Genomic DNA, 15,122 nt, shown 5'->3' with positions numbered 1-15,122 from the left:
TTAGATGTATTCACATGAAATGGAAGTTGGGCAACAAAAAGCAGCTAATCTCACAGTGACAACCCTGATCACCTCAGAAATACAAGCCAACAAAACCCAACTGAAAAGATTTGAAATGAATGATAAGCTTACCTTGAGCTTTCTACGGGCATTGAATTTCTTCAAACAGTCCACTGTTTCTTGTCTATGAACCACTGAGGCAACACGCTCACGTTGCTGAAAGGAGAGAGAGAGATTAGTCAAATAGCAAGTACAGGATAATCCGTTACAAAAGCGAAAAGTAGAAATGTATAAACTTTTGAACAAATCTGATATTGCAAACATGAACCTTCATACCACTGAGGCACTCAAAAACTGTCTTGTCAAGCACAATTCACGGATGCCCTAACGAGTATATGTGATTTGAAACACGTACATGACACAGTAAGATCCCAACAGTGCCGGTACTAGAGGAGGGAGAGACTGAGATTTCTGCTGATGCACACAAGCTGTTCAGCACACCTACAAGACCAAAACCCATAGACTGGGTACAACAAGACACTGTGACTTCCACAGAGTACTTAAGTCAGAATTCAATAAATCGAGAAAATAATCTAGGTCTGACAGCTCAAATTACTTGTCTGGTAGTGTCATTTTACTCAAGCAATTAGGACAAGTGATCACATCTAACTTTCTGTACTAATAAGTGCAGAGAAGAGATGCAACTTACAATAGATCAAATACATGATTAATCTCGGCAACAGCATGGACCGGGAGACAAGGGGTCACCAGCACGAACATTACACCATTAGTTACTGGGTTTTTGCCTCATAAAACCTGACTCATCCTGTCTGCCAAGATATTGACCACAAACTGACAAATTTCTTGCCAAAATCAGTAACAACTCAAATTTTAGGCCAGACTTGAAATTGTCCATTCTGTTGAGCACATGGATGATGGTGTTCAGTGCGCAAGGCTCATTTTCAAGCCAATTCATATTTTCACTTTCATCACTACAAATCCTGTAAGACTTCAATCTTGACAAATTAGAATAAGGAAACCTGATACTTCAGGGCTTGAATTACCTACACTGGAAGAAGCCATTTCAAATCCTCACTTAATTCAATCAAATCTGCACCGGTTCCAATGAACTGAGCCGGTTGAGAGCACACATCTAGTTCCAATAGCAAAAAAACTGGTTCAAAAACCATCAGTTCTGTCAACAATTCAAGTTATTCATTCACACAAGGGTACTTGTTCATCCAAGTGTTATAGTTTATTCACATTCTGTATCATATTGGTGAAATTCTGAATGCCCATTGACAGCAAGTTCCATCATAGCTTTTCAGTTCAACAAAAATCATACAGGTGGCACGGCAGTGACAGTTAGTCACTTTCGCCCCAAATTGATGCCACTTCCAGATTCAGTTACCTTTTCAAAGAGAGAGGATGTAGGAAGCTATAGGCCTAAACAGGGAGGTAGTCAAAAAGTAAATCAACAAGTCATTTGTACTTACGCAGATCCAAGGGTGTTTTAGAGCATCTGCTGCTGTGATTCTCTTAGCTGGATGAGTTGTAAGCATACTATTGATAAGATTTTTAGCTTCTGACGTGACAGTGTCCCATTCTGGAGATGGATACTGAAACACAACAAAATGCATCGGAATAAGTGTCAAATTCTGAATGTCTGGCCTTGTCAACCGATTCATCCTACTTTTGATATCTTGCATAGGCCACATGTTGAGATGAAGGCAGTCTTTTGATTGTCTTGAGACATCATTGACATCTGACAGTAACCAGATGTAAGATCCAACGACAGGCAAGATTTAGTTTTGAATCCCCTGGCTTTGATAAGAATCAATCTGTGATTTGCAAAAGCCACACTTAACAGTCGGGGTCTGTTGTTACTGATGAAACTCATCAATCAGACATAGCATATCTGTTTGTGTAGGTCAGGTCAGGCATTCCAATTCTGACTCAGAGTAACCATGGATTTTTTGTCAATATAGTATTTCTGACCATTTAGTGGACAACAATGACCCACAATTTGATCAAGCATTATGCCCAGTAATGGTTCATACAATTCCAACTTGAGCTGGAAGTATCCATAGGATTTTTAGCTTTCAGGAATTCTTCATCCGTACATTACAGACGAAAACTGTATAGCAGGCTAACAAATATCACAATTGACATGAGAGGTCTGATTCTTCATTAGGATGATTTATGGGGTCTATATGCTCATCTGGATGACCTAACCTGGATGGCTAACCTGGACATCCAACAACATGATGAGAGCTGCAAGCCAATAAATGGTCTTGTTAACCATTAGGTGGACTTACCTCATATGCACCTTGTTTAATTTGTGCATAAAGCCTATGCTGGTCTTCATCCCAAAATGGTGGATAACCAACTAACAATATATATAGGATTACGCCTGAAAAAGAACAGAAATTAAAATATACACGAGTTCAACAATATCATGAAAATTCAAAGAATCTGACCCAAATACAATTTTCTTAATAATCTGTATTGACAATGACTATGTGCGCTGTAATCACCATGCAAAGGAACACATAGCCGAACTGGTTCTATTAAAGAGATGTTGGTTTTTGCTACAAGATAAACCACCAAGAATCATATAAGTGAATATCTAAAAGAGAGTTTGAAAAACCCACTTACCACATGCCCATATATCTACAGGTTTTCCATAAGGATCTTTCTTAAGTACTTCTGGTGATAAGTAACCCGGTGTACCAGCGAACCCTGCAACATAAACACACAGTGAGCACGTGCCCGAGAACCGAATCTTTCACTCCGGTCAAGTTTATTTCACCATGTGTTTGATGGAATAAACCCAAGCAATGACGTTTAGTGCAAAGCAGGTTTGTGGACAATGGAGTGGATACACTTCTGTATGCTAAGGCATCACAAGACACAGCTTTCGCCCACATAGTAGCTGCCAGTATTGACAATCCCTCAGCAATTAAGTGTACTGCAAACCCTTTGGTGAAAGAAACTTCACCTAGTATCTGGCCAACTAACTGAACACAACGACACCCCCCCCCCCACCCCAATATAGATCACACAACACAGCGACTTGGCAATCATGATACCTCATACTGTGGAATTATGTTATTAGTGTTGATAACAACATGTTGGGGAACAGCGGGTTAATGAGTTCTAGAAATCGTGCTTGAGGCGAGAGGATACGGCTGGACCAGCACCAGTCATCATTCATGTTAACAACTTGTACAAAATCAGCCACTGAGGATGTTCAATTATGGGCGTTTTTAACTGTTCTTTAACCATACAACATGCTAAGTTGAATTGAAACATTTTTTACTTCTTCCGATACAAAACAAAGGCGTAGGTCACAAAGACGAACACGCAAACTGACATTCACACCATGTCTTCTGATGCTTATGGAAGAAAGAACATTTTGAAAAAATCCACGATCTCTGGTTTCCAACAAGTGCCACCTATTTCGTTTGAGACATCAAACATGAGACATATTTCAGATTACCTTCTTGCTTATTACAAGCTATTTTCCCAGGATTTAAACATTTTTCTAAAAAGAATTTCCGCCTTGTATTGGTTACCAATACAAACATTTGAGACTCAAGAAGAGAATAACACGCCCTAAATCCAGCCACTTACACACTCCATGTTCAGATAGCTACACATGCCAATTCCAGCAAGTTACACATGCTGATACCAGCTAGTTACGCATTCTGACACCAGCAAGTTACGCATCCTGATACCAGCAAGTTATGCATGCTGATACCAGCAAGTTACGCATGCTGATACCAGCTGATACCAGCAAGTTGTGCATGCTGGTACTAGCAAGTTAGGCATGCTGATACCAGCAAGTTACGCATGCTGATACCAGCTGATACCAGCAAGTTAAGCATGCTGGTACTAGCAAGTTAGGCATGCTGATACCAGCAAGTTACGCATGCTGATACCAGCTGATACCAGCAAGTTAAGCATGCTGGTACTAGCAAGTTACGCATGCTGATTACAGCAAGTTACACATGCTGATACCAGCAAGCGACACATGCTAATTCCAGCATATTAAACACGCTGATTCAAGCAATTAAGCACTCAAGTCACAACAGACTTATAGGATGGGGAGTTTTGTATCAAGCAGAAGTAAAACATGATGTTTCCGACATACATAATATATGTCTCCATCACTCGAGTCTGATGGTCTGTGACACCTATTCTATACACATAAAGAATCTCTGAAGGAGTGGAAATATGAATTGAGTCCTAAGGGTTAGACAATAATGTAATGAATTTAGCATTTACACCCATTTTTTCTTGATTCTACAGGAGAGGAGGCAGACTTAAATGGTCACACAAAAATAATTTTTATGTTTTCAAAGGACATCAAATGATAGTGTGCATTTCCAGTCCTCCACAGCGTTCTGAACACCACTATACCTCGAGCATACAACACCTAGTCCCACACAACCTGTTGCCATGTGCTTTTGTACCTTCATCACTTCATCCTGATGCAAGATATGACAATGTCAATCAAAGCACAGAGGAAACAGGTCATGGGCTTCTAACAGACATGGCCGGTCAGAGAGACTAGAGAAAGGCATCAACTTATGATATCTTATCAAATAAATATCAAACAAAAAAAGCTGCAAGGACAATGCCAAAACAATGCACTATGTGCCAGAGCTAGGCTAATCAAGGTCAAAGGGCCTGAGCTAATGTAAAGTCTTACAGCCAGCTATCAAGTTAAAAACATAGTCGTAAGAAAAAAGGGCATAAAATTTCATAAAAATCCTAACACCAGCGGATCAGCTATCTAATTTGATTTCATACCGCGATAAAAAACTATCGGTCAACAGTAATGGAAACAATGGAAGGACAGTTTTGAGGTGACATGCCAACTCTCCTTGATCTAAAGTGTGAAACTCTTCATTACAATGTCACTATCTGACCGGAGTAGAAGGAGCTGCCGGCAAATTCACACGAGGTAAATGTTGTGGTTACTCAGTGGGGTACTCATTAAGTGTGTCTAGCTCAAGTCCTAGTACAATATCCATAAACTGCCGAGCTTAACTTCCCCACCCACAAGATGTGCCTTGTAACTTGTCTACAAAGAAAGTAACGCTAGCGCAAGAGTCGTTCTGCTTCATGGGCTTAGCATCCATGTCATAAACTGCAAGATCTTCTCAAGAACTGTCTGAAAAGATTTCATAAGAGGTTAAGAAAAGCATTGATATTTAAAAGCTAACAGCAACAGACAAAGTCAGCAGAATGTAAAATAGAGAAAAGAAGCTTTGCAAGTGCAGCATGGACACCGCAGCAGAATGACTGCAAAAATCCACATTAAAGCTTTAGTATGGGATTTCAGTATTTCATTAGGATTGCTCTGCAGGGTTTCTCTCAGCAACGTTTCTTAATTAATTTCAATTTTGGATGTGTGCATCATGTTTCAATGAAAAATAACTCAGTCGTTGTTTTTTTCCACACCAAGCACAATCCTTCCAAAAGTGATTCAGGTTGGCCTGGTAAATCAAGATAGAGAACGTTGATTACAACATCAGCAGGAAATGTTGACCACTTATACAGTTTATTGATGTTGAAATACTCGGCCATGTCAGCGAGGATAGGCAGGAGTATTTGAAAACAGATTTTTGGAGAACATGCCAAAAAGTTTTGTACAGCGGGAAAAAGAAAGAAAGTATAGAAATTCGAAAGGTATGAGGAATATGAAGAATTTGAACCAATAATGAACATTGTATTGAAGAGTTCACCACCTCAAAATACTGGTTAGAAATATAACAGCCACCAACTCAATAAGAAACATCCAATATCAAAATAAATTTACATGCCATGCCTGGACTGGTCCAAAATAACATTTTTTTGAAAATGCGAGTTAGAAAATAGTCAAAATAAGCATTTTGTTGAGAGATTCAAACAAAGCCAGAGGAGTATGCATTGGAAAGCTCATGAAACAAGTTCTTTATTTGAAAAGTGTTACTTTGTCAATGCAACTGGTAAGTAAACTGTAGAATTAGATATTGTGAGAAACGTGGAATTGGAAAATGCAATTTTGGTGTATTATCAAAACTTGTCAATAGAAGAAACAAACAAGGGAGAGATCCCTAACAGAAAACTCAAATTTTCATATCTTTCACATGAAAAATGTTGACTTAGAAATTGAAACATAGCAACTGCATAACAGAAATTTGTGAATAATTTGACATTTGAACTAAAATGAGAGTAAATGAAGTGAATGTTGACTAAGTTAGCATCTGCAGGCCTCTCTCCTACCTTCCATGGCAATCTGAACAGATGTGGCCAAAACTTACCAAACCATTTCTCCTTGTCGCCGTCTACCTCAACTGCTAGCCCAAAATCTGCTAGTTTAATTGTGGCTCCTTTGGCTTTACTGGCTAGTAGCATGTTCTCAGGCTGTAAGACAACCATAGCTTTAGGGTGGGGTTGTATGTCTTAGTGTTAGTCAAAGGGAAGAGACATAGGGGGAGGTGTTATGACACTGTCCACAGTGGCAGGCACCCACACTAATCAGTGGGGTACCCACCTCTGGCTAGCCTGATCGCCAGACAGCATCAACCAAAGACTCCACGGGTTAGTCCAGACTTCACATGGGCATTTCGACATTTCAGTTCCAAAATGCAAAATGTATCAAATAATGATATAAATTTGTCAACAACTACGTACATAGTTTGAAAGCTCTAATGAAGTATTGCATGCAGTCACAGTACTGGCATTGCTGTACAATCCAATCACCCAGGACTGACACTGGCCAAGAGAGCGGCACAGGACAACAAGAGGCACTAGACAATGTAGACGACATGTTGTGTGGCGGTCAGGCTAGCGGAGTGAGTGCACGAACCAAGCATTACATCTATAGAATCCAAAATGTACAAGATGGCCCATTCCAGTTTGAAAGGTGACTTACCAAACCAAGCCTGCTGCTCTCCAGTCACTTCAATAGCGAGACCAAAGTCTGCTAGTTTAACCGCAGCTCCCTTGGACTTACTGGCTAGTAGCAAATTTTCAGGCTGCAAGACAACCAAACCAGTGAAACCCTCTGGCCACGAGTGAACAGAGAAGACAAAATCAAGCAGGGGCACTAGGGACACCAAAGGCCGAGATAACTATTAAACAGGCCACCTGAAAGCAATGGAAATCTCGGAAAAAATCAGTAAAAATTTCAGCTTAGTTTTGTCACCGTTAGTAGCACTTATCACTGAGGACATGCGGCATAACAACTCGTGGATAGGGGGCGCTGAAAGAAAGCCTTGACCTGAAAAGAGTTCGCCCAAGCTGAGGATGCACAGCAGTGAAGGCGAGGAGTGCACTTAGTGATGAACAAGGCCACATCAAGGTGGACGACTGAAAGAATCCTGAAAGCAATATCTCCTTTACCATGTTACAGATTAACCGTATGAGCCCTGGCAATCACACCATCGTACATCAACTTACTTCTGACAAAGACTTAGAGATATCAAGCTAATATGTCTTTCATTACAAGCTTGACCTCGCGAACTAAGTGGTTTCTGTTCATGGTCAGGTATTGTATCAGCAGATTTTGCATATGAAGCAGAAGATGATGTTATGACCAGCATTGTATTAGAATTTGTCTTTAATTACCAATTCTTTGAGGTCTTTGTTAGAAGTAAGCATTGGGGTGATAAGTCAGGACCTGCCATGCTGGATCCTAGAAATATCCCATTAACCTCCTAAACCAGTGACAGTGGCTGGACCAATTGTCTTTTTAGGTCCGTTCTCTCAGTAGGGACTTTTATATGAACAACAGTGGTAATGATTTCCCTTTGTATGGAAGAATTTTGCTCTAAGGGGTAAGAGTACACAACATGATGCACCATTGTATAGCCAGGTCAGTGATTTTCTAGCGTTGCTGATTATTGGTATCCTGTCTCCATCAGAAGCACAAGCCATATTACTTTGATAAGCAAACCCCAAATATGATGACCTGAATAATTCATACGGATTCACCATCCCTGCAATTAGGGCCGTCTGATATCGTGGCCGGTCTCATCTCGTACCTGTCATCCAGACTGGGCAACTTGACAGGATGGTCACCAGAACAGATTATGATGTCATTCAGATAATGATTGCACCGCCACTGGAGGTACCCATGGGGTGGTTACCACTGGTGGTACCCATGGGGTGGTTACCACATTCTCACCTACGATTTTATTCAAATCATCACCAATTCCCTTCCAAGGATCATATGGGAACTATGCGTTAACACTTTGCATCTACATATACAGTGGAACCCCGGTCGGCGATCACCCGGTAACGCGACCACCCTGCTATGACGATCAAGAATCGCCTCTCCCGAATGGTTTCCTCTTTAACTTCCATTACATGGCCCCGGTAACACAACCACCCCGGTACCCAGGCCACGACCACTGGATTGGGCCATCCCAATGACCAAATTCACCCCTCTAACCCGACCAAAGGGCCTAATTGCCATAATCGAGAAAAAAAATTCTGAGTCCAAATATTTTTTTCACTATTTTTTTTTTCTGCTCAAAATGAAGAAACATCATCAGTCCCAAAATTTTTTTGACTTTCAAAATCTTTCAGAATTTTGAACTCTGAAGATGTGTTAGCTGTATTATCAAATCTCGCACCACTGTCACTGATAAAGGCTTTATGAAGTACTTCTCTTAATAAAGAGTATCGAATTGACATAATGAGGAGAAACAGCAGCAGATCATTTGAAGTCACTGAATTTCAAATCTATCTAGGATGAGAGGTCAAATTCATGGAAATGAGTAGTGACTTTGGGCTTTTTTCAGAAGGTAAAAATCAATTGTGCCTGTTACTGCACAGACTGGGCACCTGATGCTTGGATTGTGGGGCAAGTGCGGCTAAATCCCATGATCACACCTCTCATCCTCAACTAAGTGTCAAGTCACCATCAAAGAGCACTTCAAGGCTCCAATTATTCCTTCTATCTGCCCGATTCTTTTTGGATTAATCACACCAGCTGTTGCCAAAAGGAGGAACGCGTCAAAACCTGGTATGACAGCTCTCAATGGATCTGTGGGTCCAATTTGTGTCACGAGTCTATTCAAATTAAGAGCCGGGAGACTGGAGCCACATCCAAGCTACGGAAATTGCACCAAAAATGCAATCTGTCTCCCTTTGCAGATTGGTGGGAATAAGTGGTCACTTTCAAGCGTTTGATGATCAGATGTAATATCAAGAAAGTGTCAAGAAACTGAAAAGTGTATTTAAAATGCATTATATACAAGCAATAATTTCATGCAGTTTCCATTATATCTAAACAATTGAGACATAAAAGCAAAGGAATCTAGAACAACTACCAGAAATGCCTTCCAGTCCACAATACCATCCCAACATTTCAACTGGGCCAAAAAACATACTTGTTGCTGCTACAATAAGAAGATTTCTCCTCAATATGTTCAGGGCTTTTCAGATCTTAGAATTTAACAGGCCAGGACAGGGACCTCAAAGGGAGACCTCTCAGTCCTGGTACACATACCTGATCAGAATGGCCAGCCCATGTAGGACCACAGGTTTTTTTGTATTTCAGAGTCATCCACAGCACAACATGAACACGTGGGCTGCCCCAGCTTCTTTCGAGTGTGCACATTGTACACAGTAGGAATCTTGAAAATGAACAGCAACATTGGCTTCACTGCTACTCAGAGAAGGACCCATGAAACCTCTCAGCATGGAGAATTTCATGAACCTTTGGATACATGAAACCAAATGAAATGGCTCTTAAAGACATCTCACAGAGTATCACAGAGCCCAACCACTAGAAGTAATCTCATTCAGATAAATCTGCTCCTTAATTTGAACTTGTGATCAGGTGAACATTTAGGATGGCATTCAGGAAGGCATGACTGTCGTGCAGGAGACAACTAAGTAAACCAGCAAGGCCATGCAACTACTGGGGTGATAGAAACAAGGGGGAAGCAGGAAAATCAACTAAAACTTATTAACAGCACTAAGATAGCTACAGAATCTGCTGTGCATCAATCATATGCTAAGCAGCCAAATATTTCACCATGCAATTCTACCATTTCATCCCCTCAGATGCTAGTTTTTAAAGGGAGGTTGGAAATAATCCTACCCACTTTGATTGGACGCTTCATAAGCTACAAGCATGCCTCAATAATGGTGTAGGTCTATAGCTGGTTAACTCTCAAGTAATGCCGTTAGTAAGAGTGTAATGTAGGCACATGCGGAGTCGACGATCGCCTGCCTTGTAAGACGCAGGCACGTAGAAAACGTTCGTAGTAGCGAAGGAAGTGAGAGTAGACAGGAATGCAAAAATTGTAAAAGTTGAGAAGACTTGACTATGATTCACCCACCTTTAAGTCCCTATGAACTACATGGTGCTGATGACAATAGTTTACGCTTTCTAATATTTGCTGCATGCAGTGACTGAAATGGTAAAATAAATGAGAGCTTATAAATCAAACGAGAAGACTGCCTGGCAACACAGAGCTTGGGCACAAGACATCCACAGCAAACTAGAGACACACCACCCACCTTTAAGTCGCGATGCATTATATCATTGCAATGACATTGTTGAACACCTTCCAAGATTTGCTGAATGCAGTGACTGAAATGATGAAATAGCCCTTTGAGGAACTCAACAGCTAGCCGAAACTGACTTGAGCACTCTTGGGCAGTATATGTATTGGGCGGCAGTGTTACTGTCACTTTTTCTCATAGTTGATGTGATACTGTTGATTGTTTTAAAGTCATCATATGACACTTCTTGATGTCTTTCATTTTAACACTCCCAATTGCCAAACAAGGACGCCATATTGCTGGTAAATTGATGTAACGTCATTGTCTTCAGTCCCAGACCACTTGTTCGACGTCCAAGATGGCGGTAATGATGGCATCTGCACATCATGTACTCATTTCAGATCACTCTCTTCCAACAAGCTGTATGCCATCTTTGCTAGGTGGGCTCTGTCCACTGGTGGCCAGTCATCAACTGTACTATATGATGCCATCATGCAGCAGAAGAAGAACTGCCAAACATATATCTCCCTAAAATGCCTGTCTGCCCAACACACACTGTTTGTGGTGTATTTAGGTTGACTTCATACTGCATTTTCAAATGTTTGGAAACTGCAAATGTTGGTACATGTAAGAGCAATAATGACAACACTCACAACACAAGATAGAAATTACTTACACAAGTGTCAACTCAAGAGTAACAAGGCTTAGATTATTTCAGTGTTTTATCTATCATGAGCATAAACAAATTTGAAAACAGGTGGTGACATTCAGGAATGTTTTAAAGTATTATGTTGACCCAAATCTCATTTTTGTGGTGGAACTCTTGAACCAGGAACAACTAACCACTCCAATTGTGCTGACTGTCACCTGTTCCTTTTAATATTGATAATGAGACCTCACCAAGACGTGGTTAACTAGCAACTGAGCCATAGGGGTACATCACTCTCCCGCATATGACAGCACTGACACCCAACACTGAGTAAACAGAGAGGTAATAGCACGTTTAATGAAATGATTAATTCTTTCCCAATTCATCGAATCCTTACTTGAACTCTGATATTATAAACCTGACATCCCAAGGGGCACCATTATCGCCAAAATGAAATCATTCTGTCGGTATCCTGGCGACGGGTTGCAGTTGGTCTGAATAATCTATAAGCCATTCAATACCTATCTCTCCCCTGGTTTCGTGACTTTGGGTTGGCCAGGCTCGTTCATCAATGTCTGTGTGCTTTTAATCTTTAACACTGGTCATGTCTTGACTGTTAGGTCAGTTAGGTGACAACGGGAATCTGATTATCAATATTGCATATGAATCAACTTTTGGTTGGTTTTGCAGTTCACACTCAGAACTAGGTGACTTGTCTCATTGATTAATAGTGGCATCATGCTTTTCATGAGAAAAGTAGTCCAAGGGTCACAATGGCCAGGGTCAAGGGCCCACTTAACAAGATCATGAGACTCAATGGCTCAGTGGTCAAGTACCGCTGTAGTGCACTAGTAGTACTGGTACTCCAATAGTTGAAGATTTTTCAATTATCGTGACCCATATTGAACATATATCTGCATATATGACCCATTTCACCAATTATAGTTCAATGAGTTTCTATCAGAGGAAAAGTGTTCTCAATGGAACGAATCACCAGAACAATTTTATTCGGAATATGGCAGAATTCACCAGTATTTCTCAGCTGCCACAGAGTGGTGCATTGCACCAGTCTCACCAATTACAATAGATCAAATGGTTGTCATGACAGCTCCAGAAGATGAGGCTGCACACGCCTGCCACCTATTGTCTCCTCTCCTGAGCTATATCAATAATACGCTACTGTACGTGGCAGCGTAGTGCAATACAACATGTAGGCGTCGTATAGATCTCATACATGTACATGAATGTAGACTGTTATTGTATCAGTCTGGTATGATATGACTGCCATCAGTGCGGCTGTCAACATATTTGTAGTCTTGATAATGGAGACATGCTGGGCAGGTTAGATGCCAGACATTTCTCTTTCATTGAAAGGAAACATATGGGACTCTTAAAGGCAAGCGCATCATACTGGCAGCCATCGCTCATTTAGTGCTTAGTTCCTGGGTAGAGGGCGCTGTAGATGTATGCTCGGTGCAGTTTCATGCTCAAAGTTTCGTTTTTACAAACACATTTTCATCAAACATATAATATTTGTTTCAAAATGTTGGTTATCATTAAAGATTATATGAACGAGGCCACACTATAATGGGTTTATTAACTTTTTAATCATCATCATCTGTTTGAGATTCCACTCCCACCACATAGGACCTTACTTTTTCAGAGAAGACGTAGACGTGAGCAAGATGATGTGGCAATGAGACCTGACCATATCGTATTCAGAAAGTCTGAACACAACTGAAAATGTCCAACTTTACACATTGCATGCCCTCATCCCCCTGGGTAGGACTGTAACACTCTTATACCTGGCATCTGCTTCACTGTAGAATTCTCTCGCTACGATATCTTCAAATAACTCTCCCCCTGTCACCCTGCAAACGAGAAAAATACAAAATCAAACACATATAAACCAATCAATTCACCAATCAATGTCGTTTGAAAAACATTGAGAGTGACAAGCAAGCAATTATGGTTAAGTGCAGCTCAACCAATATTGGTTAAAATCACAACTACCACGATCTGATTCACATTATGAGTGCTCTAGAGCGGACTCCAGGCAAAACTCTCGTCCATAATGCAAATGACTTTGACCTTCGTGAGTCGTTGTAACAAGCTTTGCCATTTATACCACATGTAGCATAGATTATCCACACCAATAGTTTTTCGGCAACTTCCAAGTTCCATTATTCTGGTATGATAACATAACTATATGATCCCTAGGATACTCACAGATCAAAGACTAAGTAGTGATACCCTTCATCTTGTATACTATCGTGCAGTCTCACTGGAAAGACAGAGCAAAGAAACAACATGAGCATCACATTCATCATCAGATTGTTACTAATTAGTGATAGATGTGAGTAACCGCATTCAGGAATTGGATTCACACAAGAGAAACAAACCATCATCACAACTGAAACACCTGTAGGCTGGTTGTCTCTGTCTGAAAACTTTGAAGAAGAAGCAGGACTTACTGCTAGCTTCCATTAGAAGTGCAGTTATTGAGTTTTACATGGGATAACAATTCAATGGCCCATTGGGAGGACTTGTTCGACCTCTCATTAAGTATTTTATGGAAACCATCATGCCGAGCTTAAAGTATCAGGATGGTGTATCTCGAAAAGACGACAATTGCCTGTAATGTATCCATTCCACCATGAGTGAAAACAATCATGAGGATAAAGAACACCTCTACTCCACACAGTTGCCATGGTTACACATATGACAGGTACCAACATTTTTTACTTGACATTGCCTTTCTATTAATAGACTCTCCTCTCTATAAGTGGTTTTCCCTTTAACACTCGGTTAAATATGGCAAGTGTGTAACAATGGTGCGCTACAAGAAACCTGAAAATAACTCAGAAAGTACGTTGTGACAACCAAAATGACAAAAGTAAAGTCCCTGTCACACAAGAAGAATTTTTTGAATGATGCAGGTTACCTGTTATGCCAGAGTTCCTGAGAAAATGGAGCCATTGAGGGTTGACATATTGGTATGAATAGAGCTGTAGATATCACAACTAGATGTAGACTTGTTGATTCATTCATATCTCTGGGTCTAGACACCCTCTCTTATCGATTAATGAATTAGCAAAGGAAACAGCAGTTATATCACTAGCCTACTATGCACCATGGCACTCCATGGCCCTCGAAGGACTAGGACACAAGGGGAAATCAACAGTCAGCTCTGCCAGACCAGTAGCATCCACTTGAAAAAGTCCAACTTTGAGAATCAATAGGCATGAAACGCACTCTTCTCGCGATCGTAGGTGACAAGACTAGCACGAATTGAAGTAATGATGGTCGAGCACGACCCAGCTGCCTGTTGCCATGATAACCATGACAACGATCAGATCAATGCTGATTATACTTATGATGAAGATTTGGCGATCAATGTCACTCTCTATTTGTATGGAGCACTATATTGAGATGCTTGGCAAGATCTTATCATCATTGACAAGGCTTACATTGTCCATGTTGCAAGTTTAAGTTCAAATCCAATGCATTCCTGATGGTGATGACATTTTGACAAATGGCAGGTCAAACAGAGGACCACAATGGATGGTTTCATCATACCAACTCTGACCATGAACAAAATGAGCCATTCCTTGAACCTTTTGGTCTATTGACGATATGGCAATGCTTACCAAACAATGCAATGACCATCACCACCGATGGTTCAAGAGCATACCCCAGGATTGAGGAGTTCAGAATCAAATGCTACAGCTGGGAAGTATCCAATCAAACTCGATCAGTTTGAACTGAGAGGCCGTGCTTGGAATAAATCGATTCACACCAGGCAGAGAGTGCAGATCTATATTTCATCAATGATGATAGCCAAGATAGGTTTTACGGTGGAATCCTGGTAACACGACCACTCATGGGACCGAGGTCGAATGGTTCCATTACCGGGGTGGTCACGTTAGTGAAGTTGAAAATCCGGGGACAAAATGCA

General features: G+C 40.8%; 1 protein-coding gene across 24 annotated transcripts in view; it reads right to left on the bottom strand.

Annotated features, from left to right (window-relative positions):
- The window catches only part of LOC135495751 (calcium/calmodulin-dependent protein kinase type II delta chain-like), a 91,117-nt gene that overhangs the window by 37,495 nt on the left and 38,500 nt on the right, over positions 1-15,122 (bottom strand). For 22 of the 24 annotated variants that reach the window (XM_064784684.1, XM_064784828.1, XM_064784703.1 and 19 more), the window contains exons 4-11: positions 13,394-13,448; positions 12,970-13,035; positions 10,350-10,422; positions 6,929-7,031; positions 2,659-2,742; positions 2,319-2,413; positions 1,497-1,619; positions 133-216 (exon numbers count right to left, since the gene is read on the bottom strand). In XM_064784684.1, coding sequence (XP_064640754.1) covers positions 133-216; positions 1,497-1,619; positions 2,319-2,413; positions 2,659-2,742; positions 6,929-7,031; positions 10,350-10,422; positions 12,970-13,035; positions 13,394-13,448 — 683 coding nt within the window. Of the gene's footprint in view, positions 1-132; positions 217-1,496; positions 1,620-2,318; positions 2,414-2,658; positions 2,743-6,314; positions 6,418-6,928; positions 7,032-10,349; positions 10,423-10,530; positions 10,604-12,969; positions 13,036-13,393; positions 13,449-15,122 lie in introns of all 24 variants that reach the window. The other 2 variants (XM_064784658.1, XM_064784649.1) reach the window with 2 other exon arrangements.

This window comes from Lineus longissimus, chromosome 1, assembly GCF_910592395.1.
Source record: "Lineus longissimus chromosome 1, tnLinLong1.2, whole genome shotgun sequence".
NCBI classification, from domain to species: Eukaryota; Metazoa; Nemertea; class Pilidiophora; order Heteronemertea; family Lineidae; genus Lineus; species Lineus longissimus.
Note: the sequence above shows the minus strand (reverse complement) of the source record. Positions and strands in the feature narration are given on the sequence as shown.